The following is a 22,247-nucleotide window of genomic DNA, read 5'->3' on the forward strand; positions in this document are numbered from 1 at the left end:
GAACCCAGCCCTTCAAACTCTCAAATATAGGCATAAAAAAATACAGGTGAAGTACTGTTATATATAGAGAGAGAATATTTTAGGAGAATGTCTCAGCATAATAGTTTGACATGCAAACAACTTTAGATCACGAACACGGGCGTTTGTGAGATAAATACAACGGGAAACCAAGAATAAATATATGGATGGGGTGTGTACAGAAAAAAAATGGATACATACCCAAAAATAAAGACGAGTATTAGGAAAAAAAAATGTTCAAAGGGCTATAGCTTGTGGTCTAAAGCATAACTAGATTCAAAACCCAGAGTTACAATTGGAAAAAAAAAAATGGAAAAGCTGACAGACATTCCTAAATGGCCCCAGGCTTGGAGAGGCAGCCTTTGAGGATGTCAGACAACCCCCAGGAGAGCCCCAGCAGGCACCTTCCACAGCAGAACTAACCTCACCTCTTGGCCTAGTTAACCATTCCTACTCTGGGGAGATCTCCAGAAGGACCAGGAGAAATCACACTTGGCGAATACATTTCTCCAGCTGCTACTGGATGACTGCGATCTCATCAGCTTAGTATTCGATCTTTGAAAAGAGGTCAGTGACCTTTACAAGGGCAACACCTCAAATGTTCTCCGTCATCTAGACCTTTGTGTGGATAAATCTCAGGTCCTTGCTTGCAAGGAGGTTTTACCAGTAATGCCAAGAAGAGAGGCAGAGTACTGGGCCTTCAGAGGGGGTAAAGACAGAATGCACCTTCACAACAAAAAGCTGACAGTTCTGAAGGCCTTTTCACAATGTTGGCTAAGACCATCATTCTTTGACGAATGCAGCATATAGGTAAGTTGTGTATTTGGGGGTATGTGTGTGTCTGCATAGACATGAAATAAGTAATGGCAACACTAAAGATCATTGCTAACGTTTATTGACCTCCCACCATATGCCAAGCACCGTGCTTTACACTCATTATTTCCTGTAATCTTTACAGCAACCCAATGGAGGTGAGTACGATTACTTTCCTCATTTTATAGCTGAAAAGCAGGGTTAGAAACCGCTTATACAGCTAGTAAGCAGTACAGCAGGAATTCAAATCAGTCAATCCAGTTCCTGTGTAACCATTGCATTTATGCACTAAACGTAAGCTGCAATATTTTCATGATATGACACAGACACGTGCACACACACACACACACCAATCAACATTCTAGACCCTGCAGCAGAGAGGTCAGACCCCCCCATCCACTGATTTTTTTTAATCTCTTCACTTTACACATGTCAAATAGACAAAAATTAGACAAAGAAGTAAAAAAAAATGCAGGAGTTTATCTTCAGAAAAGATGGGAAACAAAGAGGGAAAGAGGGAAAATGGAAGGGTGTCAGTCTTTAGGTGTGGAGCATGTGTCAAAGTAGAAATTGGAAACGAAGACCTTTCTGTGTCCCCGAAAAACCGAAAGTAAGAAGGGAACCTTCTAGAACTTGAAGGAATTGCTTTAAGTTCAACAAAAATGTACAGATTTGATGGGGCTTTCTGTGAAATTCTGACAATGATCGTCTAAAATCCCTGGGTAGAAAAATGTGGCCAGTATCAAGGAGTTACAGTAATTTACAATTCACAGATCTGTTACCAGTCCACCTATTTCACATCTCTGTGTGTCTCTATTCTGTGCTTTTCAGCCTCAAATAGGAGTGTCTGGGATATGTGATGGTGTTGGAGAAGGGGGGTAAAATAGTACGTGGCATACAGCAGAAGCTCAATAAGTGTTCTTTGAGTGACTCATGAAAGGGAAAACGCAGCACACTCGTCTCAAATATCAGATTCACTCAACAGTAAGCAAATTAAAACTTTCTTTTAAGTAAAACAATCTTGACATATAATGAGACAGAATGTAAAATGTCAGTGAATTTCTAAGCTAAAGCCCAAAGCTTCAAATTAAAAAACGGACCTGCCTCTGTACCTGTTTAGGGTAACACCCATCCCCCAGACCCTTAGAGGAGTCCTCGTGGTCACCTTTCCACCAGTTTTATTACTTGGCTAAAAAATGTGTACAAGAAGTACATGCATGTGACTACGTGTGTGCACGTATTCAACCTGGATCACGGCCATTGCCTTTCAGATTTAAAAATGAATCCATTTAAAGGAACTGTTCCATTTAAAGGAACTTTATGTCATGTTAGAGAGAAATGGTACATCATTCCTTTCAGCTTATTAAGATAGTATAGTGGGCCCCTGAGAACCATAGTAGCTGAAGGGTAACTGCCTCCTCCCCTCACTCACCATGACCATTATGCTTTGATTCGCATTTCATGCAATTATTTGAACGATAAACAAAAGGAGGACATTTTATTCTCCAGCATTTTTCACTTAACAAATTGGAAAAGAAATATACACACAAAAGTTATCCCCTACCCTTGTACCCCTTGCCCCCAACCATGACTATCCTGGGAAAGAGTTGTGAAACCAGAAAGTGAATAATATGAGACGCCATGCTGTTGGGCCTCCAGAAGGCCATGTAGTGCAGTGGAGTTTAGCCGGGTCAAGCGCCTGAAAGGATATGGCCATATCCACAGCATTGCTGCTTCATTCAAGCAAAGTACATGGTAACTTTAAAATATTTTGAACTTATGGATTCTGAACTCTCTTCTAGAAAATAAGTGGGTATCTGAAATTCCTCATGGACCCCCAAGGGACATTTATAAACAGAAAATCTTTGCCAAGTTGAAGTCAAATTGGCTGAAGAATTTGTCTAACTGCTAAAGTAGAAGGGACTTCACATTCTTGAAAAGATTCCATGGATAGTCATGGTACGGGCATCCATGGCCTGTCACCTTTCTTTCTTTCTTTCTTTCTTTCTTTCTTTCTTTCTTTCTTTCTTTTTCTTCTTTCTTTCTTTCACTAAAAGTTCAAAGACAAAGTTATTGCATTTTTCCACTGCACCTTCTATTAACTTTTGATCCCGTTTGGTGAGAAATGGCCATACGATGGTCATAGAACATAAAACAAACTAGGGATCTACTCCGTGGTAAGATGGTGTGTGTAAAGGCTCTGACTCCAGTGAAAGAGGCTCTGTTAAATTTATTTCAATATGTGGCATGTGGGCACCAGGTGGGGAATATGTTGATTCATTCATAAAATGAGCCATAGCATTATTGCAGTAATCTAACACATCTCAGAACTTTAATCTTCCCGCCTTAAATGTATGTTACGTTCATCCCTCCTAGACAATTCAGTATAGTGCTCATAAGCTTCCTTAAAATGCAAACTGATATTATTCATCCCAATTTTGTCACTCGCAAGGAAATCCCCTCCAGTGACACAACTCTACAGTCTGCTGCTGCTCAGACAGAAGGCTGACGCCTCTCCTCACTCTGTCGGCTCCCTAAGCTCTCATTTGGGAGAACTCGAGAAAAAGGCAGCCAGCATGGCAGAGAGACGGGTCAAAAGGTCAAGGATCAATACAGTGATGTGCTTTAGCATATTTGCTTGATTAAGTGAGCTTCATAAAACATTTAAGGAGGTGTATACTTACCACTTACGAAACAGTAATCAAATTAACAAAACATAGTGAAATAAATGCTCACATTCTTCTTCTAATAGAAGAAAACAACAACATGTAAAATGTACTGTTTGAGGAACTTCCCGTATACCTATGTTTTATGGGAATTTTCACCCTGCATATGTAGCTTCCTCTAACCCAGGAGTTACTATTAAAACTATTTGGAATTCTTCCATTGCTTTGTATTTAGACAATGGTAGGGAGCAGCCCAATAACATGCTGGGTGAAGGTGGACACCCATTTGGGTTGACAAAATCCACCATAGTTATCCTGGAAAGTGAAATTTCTGCCTCCTATAATCAGGAGTTGCTGGGCATTTGATTAAATACCCCAGACATTTGGTCCCCAACCCACTTTTCGTCTCTCTCCCCCCAACTGGCAAACAAGACAATTTAGATCAGAAGAACCCACAGAAACAAAGTGTGTACTTTAATACAGAAATGCTTTTACCTGCCTTGCCTGCTGTGAACGAAATGGGCTGGGCTTTCAAAACGTTAGTCAGCTTAACGCCCAGTCGGTGGCACTGGGAAAATGTGCCTGCGCAGTCTTATTGCTGTTTCGGTTCTTTAACTGCCAACTGGAATACAATAGAGGAGTCGAAGGGAAACAAAAGAGAGATGGATCCAGAAAGAACCCGAAGAATGACAACAAAATAAGCAAAGAAAATGATAATGAGTTAGAGACATTGTGCTCGCCAAAGTTAGCATCCCAGACTATTTTCACATTGAAGATAATTATGTTTCCATTAATTGCCACTTTTCCCCTGAAAAATTCATGATATTTTACCAACTACAAATTATCTAGTGGAAATTCATCTTTGCAACATTTTAAGAGAAGTCATACAATGTGCTTAACCTAAAGAGAGAAGGGCTACAATCATGTTGCTCAGATATGGGTAAGATATATTTTACACATAGAAGGGGATTTTGGTATAGCCATAATGGGCACTGATGTTGAAAACACTAATATTTTTGAACTACAAAGAGAGCACCTGGCCACTCTGATGGATTACAGGATAGGTATCAAAAAAAGAGGACTAGATATTTGAGTATCCTCATATTGTATCCACAGGCACCTGGAACTTTCCATATGCCCAGCTCCTCCATCATCTCTCCATTGTCTTTTGTACTTTTTTTTCTTCTCAGGCAGATGCCGAAGTATGGCAATAGCAAACACGAGGCTGGCACTTACCACAAAATCTTCATTTCCCATTTTAGCTTTAGATTACTTCCAAGTATGCCACTGTTTTTGGTTTGTTCACATTTAAAAATTCACACATCAAAAGTGAAACCTCACCAAAGGTCAGTAAAATAGTATGCCTTTGCCCCCCATAAGAACTATAATATACATAATTTATTTTTATTGAAGTATGTTGTGCGATATACTGAGTTACAATTTTCCAAGCTGAAAAGGATAGAAAAACAGTAACGATAATGTAATTTACACATAAATAAAATACATTAAATAGCCTGGCTTTTAATGCCTGAAATTGGTCGCAGTTTAGATAGTGCATATTAAGCTTTATATTACAGATTTCTGTGTCAAATTGACAAATGCAAACTTTCTTGGGGCTGGCATAATGATAAATACAATCAAATGTAATCTCATTTTATGGGACATGATAAAACCTTACCTCATCAGATGGGACATCCAGATCATCGCATTTTCCCTGTTATTTTATTAATAATGCAGCAGCAGGCCTTTTAACAGATAGTTCTTATAGAACATTGTCTTTCTGGGTAGTCAGAGTCAGAGTATTAACCAGGTGATCCAAAGTTAGAATACGAATTACACACCAATTTCTGTTGTTGTTTCAGCCAGCCTGCAAGTTCAGGAAAAGGATAAAGAATTAAGAATTTTCCACTGGACAGCAGAAAGGAAAGCTTAATATTAATATAACTCTATGCTTACTATGAACTCCCCAGCATTTTATATTTTAACTTTCTTATGATCAGTTCTTGATCCCACAAAGTATTAAAACTTAAATTGTATCTATGCCCAGACACAGCAAAGTGGTAATTTGGCCATTTTCTACTTTAGGACATGAATTATCTTTCTTGATCATCTACTCTGCTCAAATTCATTATAAAAATGACCAATTGGCCACCCCACCTCACATGTGGAAGACAATACTACAGAATGTGGGTCCCAGGATAGGGCAACCACATGCTACCTGGGGACAGATGTGCATGATAGAGCGTGTATGAGTAACTTAAATTTTCCAATTATTCTTCAGCGTATAAAACAATTGCTATACTCTCAATTATGAGTTCCACAAACACACACTGGGAAGCACGAGCCATTAGCATATGTCATTTTCCACTGGCAGAAGCCAACTCACAATAAATCTCTTACCTTGTAGAGAGATGGAACAGCACAGGGCTCATAATAGGATGAGTGATGCATGAAATGTTCTTCAGCTCACTTCCCCTGGGATTTATCCTTCCAAACCTAGGAACACCGTCTGCCTGCAAGGATGGAATGCTAAGCAATGCAGGAAAACAACCAATGCGTTATGTTGAGCTTTTCAACTTTTCAAAATCTAGGAGAAACTGTAAAACAAATAAACAAGTAAGCAAGTACGTGTCTAAAAATCATGGCACATATTTTTAAGTGTGATTGTATAAATAATATGCTTTTTTCTTAGAAGGTGAAGGACTATTGCAGTCTTGGTTATAGGTTTAAGAGCGAGACTGTTTTATGTTGTACAGGAAATCACTGGATCTTAATTATAGACAAAATGTTGGTCAAATAGTCGTTTTTTTTTTTTTTTTCAAAAGCACGCAAAGGAATAAAGAAAAAAAGTAAATCTAAGAAAAATATATGAGAAAAATTTTATATGCTCACATTCAATTTCCTCATTTAATTAAAAAAAAAAAAAACTGTCACAAAGTTTTTTAAAGGCACATAGTTTCAAATGAGACTTGTTTCCAGTCTAAATTTAGCCTCCGTTCCTGTGTCATATTTCTTCAGGCATGAGAAGGAAAATCAATGCCCCTCCTCACCTTTGGAAGAATTTCACTGCCAAGTCTCCATGGTTCTATGGGATCCAATAATCCGTGGCTCAATATTGATTTTTCTATGACACCTGTAGAAACAGCCTCTCCTTCCTTTCTAACAAAATATAGCAACAAAAATCGTGTAGTCTCTGAATGAATTAAACAGAGCTATTAAGCACAACTTCATCCTGCAAGGAAACGTGGTTTATATTTTCTAAACAATGTTACATCTTCTTGACATTTCTGAGACATTTAACAACTTTTTAAAGATAATGAGAACACGTATTTCTAAAGATAATGTGAACATAATTTTTCTTAGGTCTCTTGTGGTTAACTCCTATATTACAAATAGCATTTATTTTTCCCAGCAAATAGACAAGTAGTAAAAAAACAAACTGAAAAACTTCAGTTCTCAGTTTTAAAATATCTCCAAAATCAAAACCCTTTTTGAAGATGAAAAACTACCTCTTTAAAATCTAAAGTTTTGATAAAATAGAGGACAACCCTTTTGAGCAGCAAGTAGAGTATATCACATCCTAGGAGAGAGAGTAGGTTAAACTTGGGGTGTATTTCGTGGCATTAAAAGAGTCTGAGGAACAGCCAAGAGCCACCATCCATCCTGTTTTCCTTGAAAAACATAAATGCAAAAACCAAACCAAAACAAAACAAAATCGTAGAAGTCACGGTTCTAGCATTCTTCACACACCTGATTTAAACCTCAAAGGTATGTGTTTCCCCCTGGGCAGACCTCCTTGGGCATGTCTGAATATATTCCCCGCAGCCATTGTGCACGCTGACTATAGCTGGCAACCCACTCGTCACTCTCTCCATCAGCCTGAGAATCTGCAAAATAAAAATGCAGTGTTAAAAAAAAAAAATCCCTTTTACATTTGCTTTTCCCAGTAAAATCCCAGAGAAGAAAACACAAAGCAGGTTGTTTCTCACAATATATGTGACATCTTGGTTAAAAGTGACACGGCCATGTTGCACCCTGACAGGTTTAGTGTTAAGATCTGACAGATATAAGCCTGCAAGAACAACCCTCCTGCCACATATATTTAAGCTCATGTTAAACCCTTGATTTGATAGTCCCTTGATTAGCTTGAGCAACAGTGAGTGCTCCTGCCTTTCAAGTTCATTATAAATTATGCGATTCCTCACATTACTGTCAATTTAAGTTCCTGTTTTACTAAAATGCAGGCATTTAAACACTCATCAAACCTGTGCACACGTTTGAGTTAAAGAATTAGATCAATCCAAACTCCAGCTCAAGGGAGAAGTTCCATTGTTTATCAGGCCATGTCTACACTGGCTGAGCAAAGCGCTCTGTTCAGAAGGAGAAGCGCCTTTGGCAGCTAGAGTCTACATAGCTGACCCATGGATGCTCCGGTGGAGCTTCTTCACCTGATTACACAAGTGCAATGAAATCACTAAGCATCCGATGAAAATGACCCATGATGACAAAAAAGCATGGCGTGATTGTTGTGCTAATTTATTTACATGGTACTCATTTAGAATATGATTCAAAGAGCCTATTAAAAAAATAAGAATGCTTATATTTCTCAGGCATGATGAATATGGGCATTGAAATAGTTGATGACTCAACATTTGATTGGACCCAACTTGTATTCTTCCCAAACAAGACAGTGGTGGCATGATTTTAAAATGCAACCTTTTTTCCTAAAAGGTCTAGGTTAAGCTTTCACTTCTGATTTTATATTTATGGGGAAAAACCTTCAGACTTCAAGTAATTAAAAAGTTGATTTAAATCTCCCAGAAAAATGGGCCAAAACAGTAATTCATATTTTGCAGGAAATATTTTAGAGACTTCCAACCTGCACCACACCAAGATTTAGCAACCACCGTGGGTACATTCTATCCTGGGGATAGTTCAATGCCCTCGTATCATCTTGAATGTTGAGATCTTTTCACCAATTTTTAAAACAAAAAGAAGTTTAGCAGAAATGTTCAACCAGCAGCTCTGAAATTATAGGTTTCCCCCTCCATCTACCCAAACACACTCCACCCTGTGAAATAATAGATACAACACTAGTCACCTTTGGAATTTTGCCAGGCTTCCCCCATAGATGAACTAGCAGAGTTGGACCAAATTGCCTTGAAGGAATAAAGCCTCTCTTACCTCCATGGAAGGCTTTGTCACGGACCATCCATTCCAACTCTTTGAAGAAAGCAAGAGGGAAGATTTAAATGTGCGGAAGTCTATCCAAACTATAATCTATGAGCTACACTTTATTTCTATCAATATCACCTCAAAATACATTTGCTACGTCAAACTCTAAACCCTGGTTGGTTTCCCTAATCCCTTGGATTTGGCAGGCAGGATTATCACCCATTTTTTGCCACTCCCATTTTCAAGATAGTGGCCAGTCTGTCTGTCTTTGTTTGATAATCGTTCAATTTATATGCTAAATCCCCTTTTGCCGGGAGCAAAATTCCACCTTCGGACTGAGTCACGGCAACAGGTTAGTTGATTGACCTTACAAATTAACACTCAAATTCTAAAACTAAAATAAATCTAGGTGATCTAAAAATTACTTTATTTAGCAAAGTGCATCTAAGATGAATCAAATCTACTGTGTCCTTTTCCTATATGAAAGCCCTAAGAATGTCTAAATATAAAACCACTGTCTGTATCTTGGTCGCACACTGAGTACCTCATAAGGACATATAAAGCAAACATCCTTCTGGTACTTAGCATAGGCTGGGCACTTTTCTACATGCCTTATATACATGATCTCACTGAATCCCCATGACTACCCCATAAGGCCAGTACTGTTATTCTTTTACAGATAAGAACACAGAGTCAAAGAGGCAAGGAGGCAAGGAGGGACTTGCCCTGGATCACATGGTTAGAAAGTGGTGGGGCTAGGATTTGAATCCAGATAGTCTGGCTCCAGAGTCTATGCCTTTACTTGGCTGCTCTTGTCCTTGCCCAGCCATGCTAGCCAAACTGATGTCATTGTGGACAGGGATTTATATCAAACGGTGATGCCTTTAAATTGGTACTTTCTTTCCTATATGCGTGGAATTAATTTGCCTGGAACTAAAAGCTTCGCTCTATGAACTGTTCTGGCCCCTTGGCTCATTTTCTGCTTCTTCTTCACAGGAATTTTGTTCCATGTTGAGCCATTATCTCCTTCTTTCAGAATAAGTTAGATGTAGTCAGAAGCAAAATCAGTTTTCACTGATCATCATTTCAGGATACCCTTTACTCCTTAATTTGTTTTTTAACGTTTATTTGTTTTGAGAGAGAGAGAGAGAGAGCATAAGCAGGAGAGAGACAGAGAGAGGGAGAGAGAGGATCCCAAGCAGGGTCCACACTGACAGCACAGAGACCGACCAGGGGCTCGATCTCACAAATTGTGACATCAGGACCTGAGCAGAAATCAAGAGTCAGAAGCTCAACCAACTGAGCCACGCAGGCCCGCCACCATTTACTCCTTTGAAACTTAAATTCTGGAAGATGCTTACTGAATGTGGAAAATATCAAATAAGGAATAAAATGCTAGTATAAAAATTGTTAATTAAATAGGGGCTTTGAATAGAGCATGTACCTAATTGTTGCCTCATGGAATCAGGCCTCCTCAGGTCAAATCCTGATGCTACAAGTTGGGCAGGTAGTCTTTTCCATGACTTAGATTCCTCATCTGTAAAATGGGAATAAAAATAGTACTACTGCTTAGAGTTATGAGGATTAAATAAACTAATCCACGTAAAATGATTCAACCAAGCACTCAATAAATACATGTCATTGCTTTTATTACATCTAGTTTGTGGCGGCAACTAAGCCTATAGCCTTCAGCGGCCACCAAGCACTAACAATCAAAAGTTTTGTCATTTGGGTTTGCAAGTATTAACATGGATTTTAGGAAAATCAGTTGTAGTCACAGGAAACCCTTTCAGCCTGGGGACAATTTGGCTTTAAAAATTCACTGTGACAGATCCCACAAATAATTTTATTCCCCTTTATGTTGCAAGAGCTCAGGCAAATCACAGAATATGACAGAACTACTCAAAAAGTCATCAGAGCTAACAATGTTGTCAGACACCTCAAAAGCCAGGAATAGATTTTTCTATATAGTAAAGTTTTAAGTAACATAAAAGGATTGCTTGCTTAATTATTTGTTTTTTATAACACAATCCAGATTTCTGCCCAGAGCTGCTGAAGTGAAATTGATCTGGACAGACCTGGACAGCAGGGATGCAATTTTAACAATTGTGCACTTCAACAGTAGTAAAACTATCCACATATTCAGCTTGTCTGTTTCTTTCTTCGCTCCTTTACCTTCTCTATATTCTAAAAGCTTAGGCTTATGGTTCAGTCCCAACTCTTTGAGGGCACATGGGTGATTTACAAATGGCTGCTTAGGAACCTGAAATAGACATTTCCATTGCAAAGAGAGGGTAACACAAGTATTAGAGGAAAATGACTCACTGAGTACCCACCTGCACTGAGCTATTTGGTAAGTGTTATACAAAGCAGAAAGAACAGATTGAAACTTTTCTTCTTTTTGGTTCTAAAATGGACACTGTCACCAGAGAGAGAGAGAGAAGGCTGGAGGCCCAGCAGAAGAACCAGAGAGAAGCTATTCTGGGTAAAGCTCAAACTTCTGCCTGTAGACTTCCAGGATGCACAGAACTACCTTTTTGTGGTTCAGGTGCCGTGGGACTTGGGAACCACTTGAGAAGAATCTTTGACTCATGTCCCAGTACCTCAGAGATGACATATTCCATGGCGATCCAGAGGGGAAGGAAGTACTAATGTGTAGTGTAGCATCCCAGTCAAGATTTAAATTTTTGAATAGAGAGGTCAATGTGCAGCCTCATCTGGCATAAAGAAAGTAGACAGAAAATGGAATGGTGAAAGAAAGCCCACAAGATCTCCATTTTTAATCCTACATCTGTGCCCATGAAAGCTTACTGCCATCAACATTCAGAAGGCATGGACTCCTAAACTCCCCAGGCCAGCTGACTTTCATTCTGAAATGAGATTTTAGCAATAATTAGCCTCTGGTTCTGTAGATGAGCGAGGAGGTGTGTTCCAGAAATACTCATCTGCCTATAGTATTATCAAGTGAGGGATGGTTCTAGGATTAGAACTCACGGAGGTAGAAGAAGGTGGTTAAAGTGTTAGAGAAGAAGTACATTTCCTGATAGTAATTCAATTAGAAGGGAAATGGAGGGCCAGGAAATGCACGGCGACTTTTACTGGCAAGAGATGCCGGCATCCTCCACTAGGAATTATCTACGAGGACAACAAGGGAATGAAGAGGAAATGCTCTGCTCAGCCCTTTGCCACCAAGAGGATGTGGAGAATAGGGGACGATTTGGAGCCTAACAGCCACGATTTGGTCTCTCACTTGAGATGATGAGCCATCCACAGCAAAGGAAACAGACCATTTCAGCAACTTTGTGGGAAGGGTATCCATTCCATGCTCAGGCTTTCTGTCTGCGGGTATCATTAAGTCACCTGAGCACAGTACCAGGCACAAAATTATTATTTTCTTCCAGCAGTCTTATTTTCTCTTATTGCCACATGTTTGGGTCTTATTTAAGGCTGTTAAAATCCTTCAACCTGAGTGATTTATAAAGGATTCTACTTATTTAAAAAAAAAAAAAAAAGATTCTACTTATTTCATAACAAACACAAATGCCAATAAATGACTTTGATTCCCCAACACCAGTCTCTAAACACCAAATGGAAAGTTAACAAAAGAAAAAGAAAAAAATCAGATTTATGAGTGGTCCTCACTGGCCACTCCGCAGACCTGCTGTCACTTCTCATTATCTGTTTTTAAGATTCCCCACACAAATTCAACCCAGGTGATTTGGTTCTTAACAAAATGAATGTGAATTAATTCTGATCATAAATTTTAATGAGACAACACTTCAGATGCTCTCAGACATTCCAAATGCAAAACTTATCTTTTTCTGTGGTAAAACTGGAAATTCTTTTCTTAGGAAACCTTTATTGTTTCAACTCGGCCGATTTGACATAATGAGCCAATTTGCATATCAGTAAGGTCAGAGGGGACAGAACTGGAATTTCATGCTTCCTGATTCTTTACCTCCATTCCATAGTCACATATTTCTCATTCCCTTTTGTTCACAAGTTTTATAATTTCACAGAATTACAAGTCATACAGCCTGACACGAGGCTTGATCTTGCCATTATGCTTGATTGTTCAAAATTACACTAGTCTCAGAATGTTGACAGAATTCCTTCCAATATTTTCTCTGCTGGTTTATTACGTGGCAGTGTCATACTTAAAGAAATGATCATTTCTGGGGCCACTTGTTCAATTCTTTGAAGACTGACATCATATTAAAAAAATGTTACCCCCAATCTTCGACTATTCTCTGTATCCTCAGTATTTTTGACATGTCAGAAATAATTATAAGTGGCTTAATAACATGGGAGACATTTCTCTTTAATATTCCAGAATGGATGAGTGCAAGATGGCTTTGTTATCAGCTTTGTTCTCGTTGGAAATATGCATTCAGCATCAGCAATATCTCATGAAAAAGCAGAGGTCTCCCTAATGTTTTAGATTTCTATTTCTCTGAATCCAGCCCCACTTCCCAGGCACTATTTGTTCCTTATAGATAATTATTAATGGCAAAGGCCCTTCTTCCTTAGAGGTGTCCCTCACCTTCTCGTGCCACTTTTCATAAAAGCAGTGACTTTGCTCTGTCACTTAATATCAGGGCAGCTTGTTTAAAAACATTCTGATTAGAATGGGGGGTAAGCCCGAGCTTTTTTTCAGAGTTCTCTCTCTGATTTCACACTCTTTCCTTGGAATGGGGCACTGCCTGTTCTTTTCATCAAAGGCTGAAAATCTATTTTGTATCCAAGGTAAATGGAGAATGCCCACACCTATATTTCCTTTTAAGGCTTACTATTCTCATATATGTTAAAAAAAGAAAAAGAAAGAAAGAAAGAAAGAAAGAAAGAAAGAAAGAAAGAAAAGAAAAAAGGAAAGCTAACAAAGGTGCCTGTTCTTGGTTGTATTGTAGGATGAATAAAGTCATCTGCCTCCAAAATGGTGTATCCTATGCACTTCTTCAAGTGGATGGAAAGCAATCTAATACTGGGAACATTATCCCTTTTCACTGTAATCAGGATCACAACAAATTTCCTGAATCTCTGATTTGTTGGTTGATATTAGCTACATTGACAAGCTCTTGAAAGAAACTCAGCCAGATGGGCTTACAAGTGGAGAGGCCCACGGCCAGCTGACACCTCCTGATGTAAATTCTGGGATACTGGTTTCCAAGATGGCTGTAGATTGATGGACAAAGTTCTTGACTTGGACAGATGGAACTGGATTTCTTCTCTACCACATATTATTAGCCACGTGTCTTTGAACAAACCACCAATGCTCCCTGAGGCTTATTTTATATAATAAATTGGACAATGTATGTGACAGTGAAAGCAATATATAGCATAATAAAATGGGATACAAATGCTGGGCATTATTTTTTTCTCAAATAACGACCTGCAGCTAATGAGGAAATATGTCAAGATGGACATCAAACAGAAATCTAGGGGAAAAATCCATATAAAACAATGGCATGTTTATTCAGCACTGATAACGGGGCTTTTTTCTAAAGAAATATTACCATTACTTAAAATTTAATCTTATGTATATATCATCTATACAGGTGACCAATTTTCAAGAAATGACAATGCAGTAAACTATTTGAAACTACATACAGAGTAGACATAAATTAACACTTCTTAATAATTCAGGAGGCATTTCATTGTCTTACTACACCTAGGGGTCATAATTATGATTATCAGTGGCTAATTTCCTAGAGAAATGGATGGAATCCAAATGACTCTACGATACAACTGAGAATAAATCCTAGGCATTAATCCCTGCTACCTATTTGGGATACTACTACAGGTCTCTATTTAAAAAAAAAAAAAAAGTAGCATTACCTCAATAATTCTAAATTATCTGACCTCAGCTTATTAGTGATTTGTATTCTCTCTAGGGCGATGTGAACCACGACAGAAAGGTACACAGTGTAACCTATCACCAAGCATATTGCCCAACATGATGACTTTTGAGTGGCACTGAAGGCCGGGAGTTCTACTTCTCTGAATCGGATGTACCAGGTTTGGAAAGAACAGCAGGAAGTAACTGCAGGGCTGGGAGAGAAGGTGGAAATAATAAGCTCGGTCCTGACTAATTGATGGGACTGTCAGAAAGATGAAATGAGTTAAAATTTGAAGAAGACGTTGCAAGTTATATGGCACTAGACAAGTGTAAGATAGTATTGTAATTATTACTCTCAATAGTCTTGCTCAGTTTATGATGGATGTTATATATAGATTGAAAGAGAAGAGTTCTTTTTCAAACGATGGCATGTTTATTCCTCCATCATCCAGTTCTTGCTTTCTCAGCTCAACTCTCAGCCAACATGAGTGACATGTATAGTCTATTCTTGTTTTCTCCTGTTTTTGTCATAGTTTGACACAGTTGGAATAGATGGGAAGATCTTGCAGTGAACAGAGCCGCAAGTGAATTTGGAAATTTTAAAAATAGCTGTCTCTGAATGGTAAGGTATAAAGGTTTCTGTACGTAGAAGGGGAAAGAAACTTCTTGTTAATAAGGCCAAAAGCATGTAGCAATTATTGCAGGATAGTAGAATGTTCTGAAAGTTCAGTGTTTGCACACTGTATCTGTTAGGGTGCCATTGTCACAAAAGGCAGATTCATGTCATGATGATTTCCACTCTGAGCTTAGCCATCTGAATTGCCTCTTTGAAATAAACAAATCTGCACATGTGCATGGGCATGCGTGTGCAGGCATGGGTCCTTATGGTTGAATAATTATAAACACACAGTTATACAAAAATATGCCACAGGAAGAACCCAGGACACATTTGGCAGGGTGCTATAAAACTCTACAAAGCGATCAACAATCATCCAAAAATCAACTGAAAGTACAACTAGATTAATTAAAGTTGGCGCTCATTTCTCCACACAGAAAGGGCTGTTTTCACCTCCTTAATTTCTAATGCAAGTATATTTGGAATGGCTATAAGCACAGCACACAGCTTAAAGGGGGCAGTGGAGAAAAGCATAAAGTGGTTGTGTAATGGGCACTCCTTTCCTAAATAGAATGAGGGAGCTTTAAATCAGCTAGCATGGAATGGTTACTAGATAGATAGATAGACAGACAGACAAAGAGATAAAAAGCAACTAGTGGAAACATAGCCCAGGTAGGTTTCAAACACACAAACAAAGTGTATGTATGATAAAGTGTAAAAAGAAGATGAGGCTCAATCTGTTAATAGATGTCCTGTCTGGGAAGGGAAGTAGAATTAGGGAGGGGGGAGCAGGAGGAGGAGAGGGAGCTCCTTTTCCCTCTTAAAATTTCACTGTGATTATTATTATTTTTTGTAATTAACTTTTAAAGAAACATAAGTTTAAAGAAATACAAATTATGGCACCTATACTCAAGGAATGTTGAATGTAATTACAGGTCTTTTGTAATTGAGCCTACCACTATCTTTATTGCTCACTGAGATCTGTAGAGTAGATATTCTTAACCTATGTAAATAGCATCTTTTTTGGCGTATGGCCACTTATCTGTTACAAGTACTTCCAAAGCTCTACCCAAGACGCTATGCCCATGATAACCTCAAATGTAAGGAGTCAAAAATACTAGTAAATCCATCATGCTCCTCAGCCCACATTCACAGGCAAAAGGGTTTTCCTTCTTGTTTTTAATGTGACAGATTACAGCGCTAAAGAAAAAACCACACCATACTTGTTAAAATCTTATCCATACATGCTTACCATAAAACACTCCCACGATCAGCTGTTGCAGAACATGGGCTCGGGTGGAAGCACACACCACTTTCGCCACTGACCATGGCCTTGTTCTTTATACCATTATCAGTGCATTTAAGCCAGCATCTTTGGAAATAGGAGAGCACAGGGAACTAAGTCTTAAAGATTGGGTCTGATACTTTGTCTGCAACAGGATCAGCTTGACTTACCAGTTGTCATACAGAGCCTTAATCATTCATTCATTTGTTTGAAAATATGCTTGGGGGTGCCTGCGAGGCTCAGTCCTTTGAGCTTCAGACTTGAGCTCAGGGCGTGATCTCATGGTTTCTGGTTCAAGCCCCACATCAGGCTCTCCATTGTCAGCATGCGGAGCCTGCTTTGGATCCTCTGTTCTCTCTCTCTGCACCTCCCTGCTCATGCTCTCTCTCTCAAAAATAAATAAACACTTGAAAGAAAGAAAGAAAGAAAGAAAGAAAGAAAGAAAGAAAGAAAAGCAAAAAGAAAAGAAAAGAGAAAAGAAGAGAAGAGAAAAGAAAAGAAAAGAAAAGAAAAGAAAAGAAAAGAAAAGAAAAGAAAAGAAAAGAAAAGAAAAGAAAAAAAAGATGCCTGTATCATGAAGCAGTCATTTGGTCATGGTGAAAGTGTGTGATAAATTATCATCCCTGTACTTCCCTCAAGAAACTTGCAACTGTACAAGCAATAACTTCAGATATAGAAAAGATCTTAAAAAGTATTAATCTTTTGTAATCGTTGAAGAATTCACGTATTTGTCTCTGATTATAAAATTTTACTCACTAAGGAAGGAAGCATTAATTTTCATGTCCATGACTTTAAAAATCAAAATAAAAGAGTTCCGAGTTAAATGAGGAGTTGGCAAAGTATGACAGTGGGCCAAATCCAGCCTGCCACCTGTTTGTGTAAATAATTTCTTTGGGACATAGTCACGCTCATCTGTTTATGTATTATCTGTGCCTGCTTTTGAGCTACAAGAGAAGAGGTGAGCAGACACAAGAGAGAATGTATTAAGTGAAATCAGAAGGTGTACTTAAAAAAAAACAAAGTATCTATTTGTCTTCCATTTTGGCATGTTTTCTTTGGAAATCTATTTCTGTAGGATATTCTAAGAGTGATTTCTTAAGGAATCTGTGTGTTCCCTCTCTGATTCTAGGAAGAACAAAAAGAGATAGTGAATAAACAGTACTGTAAAGCACAGGAAGAAGGAATATAAACTAGAAATGGAGGGACTTTACAAACAACGTTTTTAAATCTGAACTTGGCCACCACTTTATTCGCACCTATATAGGTCAAGTGCTGAAATTTGAATGTGTGTAGGTGGGCATAGAAGAAAAGACTTGAATTAAGTGATTAGGAAAATAATGGAGCTTATTTAACCAATCTTTGAAAATGTTTATAATATCGGGAGAACTGCCCCCAATTCCTGAATGTCTCTTCCTGAAGAGAATCTGTCCAAAAAAAAAAAAAAAAATTGCTTAAGCTAAATTTTTGCAAAACATTTGCATGGAGGGAGCTACATAGTGTGCTGCCAAAGATGCTCCAATTTAATTATGCCCAGCAAGTTGGCTAGCTTGTTTGGCACTTCATTAACAAAAAATAAACCTCACTCTTTTTCCTGAGAAAATAGCATTTATAGTATTTTTGGGGACAGCAAAGTTCAGTGTGCTACTTCTTGGTATGAAAAAAAGTGTATGTGGATAAATAAAGCTTTAAAATTTTTCCTCTGGCATGGTAACTGACTATCCTGTAAAATCAATGTTTTAGACATGTGAGTGAATGAAGGTCATATAAAATTTATCTTTAAATGTTTTAAAAATCACAGAGAAGCAATGTCACAAAGCAGTAAGAGCCTAGATCTGGAAACTGAGAAAATAGATTCCTGTGACCCTTCTAAACGAACAGGGGTGTTCCATGCAAGCCAATAACTTAGTCTTTTTCTTTCTTTCTTTTGTTTTTTCTTTTTTTGGAGGGGGGAGCGGTGGGTGGCGGGGAAGAGGGAGAGGGAGAAAGAGAATCTTAAGGGAGCATGGAGCCCCACATGGGGCTGAGCCGATTGAGCCACCCAGGTGCCCCAACTTCATCTTTTTCAATTTCAGCTTGTTTTGGCAGTAAAATGTAGGTAAAGTGTGGATGTTGGGAGAGAAGGTAAAATAAAGATACTTGTATATTTGTGACTTAGGTTACTGCTCGCTAAAGAATGAAAGGTAAAATTAAGTTAAAGGTAAATTATATACATATAACTCCTTACATGAAGAGCTCCCTGACTCGAAATCAGCAGAGGAACAGAGATCTTTCCAATACTTACCAAGTTCTCATCCAAAGAAGTCAGTCTGAATTTAGTTGAAAGAAATCAGTTGCTAACAAGTTGTTCACAACAGTCAATCGACTGTAGAGCTCACACAAACACAAACTAGAATATGATGTAGCTCATGCCATGACTGGAATATGCTCAGGGCATGGGTAAGGATAGTTGAGGTGGAGGATGAGAAAACACACAAAAGAAGGATTCTTAGAAGAGGTGACACATTTGTGTTTAGTAAAAGAGACCTAGGAGTGGGCCAGGACAGAGGACAGAGAAGTGACTTAAAGGCAAATGAGACAGAAAAAGCCAAGAAATGATAGGGTTCATAGGCAGAATTCCCAGCTGTTGTCTGTGCCTGGAAAGCAAAGTTTAAAACAGGAAATTGTTAGAGATAAGATGAGCAGGGCAGGATGTAGTGTTTTTTAGGCTAGAATTTAAGTTGGGACTATTTTGGATTTTATCCAGCAGGGCAGGAAAACACACCCGTGTTTTAAGCTTGCAAGAGGCAGGTCTGCCTTGGGATGAATATGTCAGGGGGACTTGATGGTGATAAGGCTGATGGAAGAAAGGCCATTTAAATAATGCAGATGCCCAAGAAAAGGAGAAATCATAGCCAAATAGCAGCCGTTCTGAACTACACCAGTGGTAGTAATGATGGGCATTGCAGACGAATGCAAGAAGTATTTACGATGGAAGACGAGCCAGTCCTGGCAATGGGTTGGACACGGAAGGTAACAACAGTGGTGAAAAGGAAACCAAAAATGAGTCTCAGGCGTCTAGTCCAGGTGAACGCGTGGACGTGGTTCCACAATATGATGTAGAATGAGCACAGAATGAGAGACCAGGTTAAGGGGGGCCATGATAAGATCAGTTTACACATTAAACTGGAGAGTGCCTGATGGATACAGCAGACAGTTGTATAAAAAAAAAAAAAAAAAGGTATTTGAACTACAAATAAAATTATGAGTAACTGCAAATCTTGAAAGTCGATGAGAATACGGGAGGGGAGCAATGGGCTGAGGAAGAACCCTGGGGAAGAAGGAGGAAGAAGACACAGTCACAAAAGAGACGGGGAAGGAACAACCAGAGAAACTTTAATAAGGAGAGAGTGATCCATCAGTCCAAATGTGCAGAGAGATCCAGGAAAGGCTCAAAACACCCACTTGGTTGAGCAATTTAGGAACCATGAGTTCAGTTGTGAACTGAGAGCAGGTGCCAGATGCTGGGGACTGCAAAGTGGAGACAAGGAAATGCACAAAATACATATACATCAAATTTTCAAGTGGTTAGAATGAGATGGGGAGAGAGATATTGGAATGAAGATGGACAGGAACCAGGACAAGGGGAGGAAACTTAAAACAGGAGAAACACAGGGATACACTTGAACTAATGACCTGTGCTGTGCTAAAGAATGAAACTGCTAACCCAGCCCTGAACTGCTGTTCTGAACTGCTAACCCAGCCCACAGCAAACTCAGCCGTGGCTCCATCAGTGGCTGTTCCACCCTCCTATCCTCTTCTACTTACGCTTTCTGTTATACCACATTCCCAGCTGGGAAACCTCTTGGGCAATTTGCCCTGGTCCCAGGATTTAAAAAAACCAAACCTCTTTAACTCCTATTTAAGCCCTGTCATCACCAGAGCGCTTATATGGTACTTTGTTGTAATGCTGTTGAGACAGATGTGCAGGTACCTTATGAGATATCACACGTGAAATCTGATTTGTTGGTGGATGGCAATTATATGTGCAGTTAGCCTTCTACAGCACAGAAATTCCTACACTGGAAAGGGACAGCACAGCATAGTTAAAAGAGGGTCATCTAGATATGAATAGATGTGAGCTTTTCCTGGCTCTGTCACTACGTAGGCCTGTGACCTTCTAAACAAGCTCCTTCTCCAAGTTCAGCCTCTCTTGTAACTTTGAACTGAGGTGCTTCCACTCAATGGTTTCCTCTTCTAGAATTTCCAGCCAAAAGACAACGAGGACCGACACTTCCGTTATATTTTGTAAGATTTAGGAAATTAAATCAAAATATGGTTTGTAGATACTGAAGCAAATATTGAGCAGTACTGAGGTCATAAAATTATGGCATACTTCTTGGGAGAGAAACACCTACTGATCATCATTAGAACAGAGAGCTACACACATAGCCTTTTCTTTTTCCAAATGAAAAGCTCATTTGAATCTCACAATATTTTTCTTCCCTTTCAAAGTCCAGTAACAAGTGTTTGATGACAAATCAAAGCAGGATTGTTCCAGTCACAGTACACATGCCAGTGTCTCCAAAAGCAAAGTCAGAATGACAGTTTCTGGAGACAAATGATTCATTTCTGTTTCTGCTCTATTCACTAGAAGAACATAACTACAGTCAAGATTCAATCTGAGGTTCAGTAATACAAAGACAGCAGTTTCTCTGTAGTGTCTCCCTAGACAATGGGGAATAAAATGATCTCAAAGAACTCTAGTGGGTGGGGACTAGGAAATTAAAAAAATGCTTTTAGTTTAATATAAATTTAACTAATACATATTTTGTGATCCTGGAGATAAAATGGAGTAAGTCATAGTGCAAAGAAATAATCTTATTCTCTTTCTTCTTCTTTCCAGAGACAGAAGAAAAAAAAAAAAAAAAAACACAAAAACATAACAATAGGTATGCCTGGTCCTTTTTCTAGGATTTGCTGGGATCCTGTCTATCTTTGGACTTGCTCTATCCATCATTTCTCCATCAGAGAAGCAAGACCTGCAAACTATTAGTCCCTTTCCATCCTTTACTGTTTCGGAGCCCTCCTTCTTTGATGTTGGGTTTTGTGGATGTAATTGTTATTCTGTTTGATTATATCCTCCGTCACTACCACGTTACCCTCGTTTTTACATGGTGTCCTCGGTGTTAGTCCAGGGCTTGGTGATCCCTCACCTGGATGACTGTGGCCTCTTTCAGCGGGTCCTCTGATTTCTCAACTTAAGACTCTTCATCTGCCTTTGTGCCGCTTCCAGATGTCCTGAATAAGCCTACTGTCGATACACAGCAGAACCACCAGGGCTGTTTCCCATGCTTTTCCATGGACCTCATGTCTTCCAATTCCTCCTTAGGTTTCCACATTGACGTTTCATCTGGGAGGTTTCCCCAGCCTCACAGCCCACATGGGCACCTCACCCTGCCCTATCTGCTTTGCCTCCGCACCCTTTCCAGCCTGCCATATTCTTCTCCACCCTTTCCAGTCTGCCATATTCTTCTCCAGCATGTCATCTTGATGCCTACGTCGTCCAGCCATGTCTCTTCCATTTCTCAGCCTTCTCCCAAAGTGTGCCCTCATTTGTGATGATGCCTTCTCCATACTTCCCTCAGCAACGCCTGGCTCTAGCTTTCTGTCAGGACTCTGCTTTTGCTGGCAAAATCTGGAGAGCAAACTTGCCTTAGTAGCAATTTCTCAAACACACACTATTCTCTAGGCCATCCCTTTTTAACCCTAAAATCACCCTATTTGCATATTCCATGTCTTCGTGACTTTAGTAGTACTTTCTCACTCCGAATCGTTGTTATATTCATGTTTTCTTTATTA

The 22,247-nt window shown here is 39.1% G+C and overlaps 1 protein-coding gene across 9 annotated transcripts in view; it reads right to left on the reverse strand.

Moving 5' to 3' along the window:
* The window catches only part of LOC147578968 (uncharacterized), a 98,254-nt gene that overhangs the window by 60,889 nt on the left and 15,118 nt on the right, over positions 1–22,247 (reverse strand). For 2 of the 9 annotated variants that reach the window (XR_015253408.1, XR_015253407.1), the window contains 5 exons: positions 7,248–7,384; positions 6,548–6,690; positions 5,898–6,010; positions 5,176–5,364; positions 3,993–4,119 (listed from right to left, as the gene is read on the reverse strand). Coding sequence is in view for 1 of the 9 variants with exons in the window: in XM_086712582.1 (XP_086568708.1) it covers positions 5,331–5,364; positions 5,898–6,010; positions 6,548–6,690; positions 7,248–7,326 (369 nt within the window). In the remaining 8 variants the exon portion in view is untranslated. The other 7 variants (XR_015253414.1, XR_015253413.1, XR_015253412.1 and 4 more) reach the window with 7 other exon arrangements.

This window comes from Puma concolor, chromosome B4 (assembly GCF_028749965.1).
Source record: "Puma concolor isolate L17-30 chromosome B4, mPumCon1.1.hap2, whole genome shotgun sequence".
NCBI lineage: Eukaryota > Metazoa > Chordata > Mammalia > Carnivora > Felidae > Puma > Puma concolor.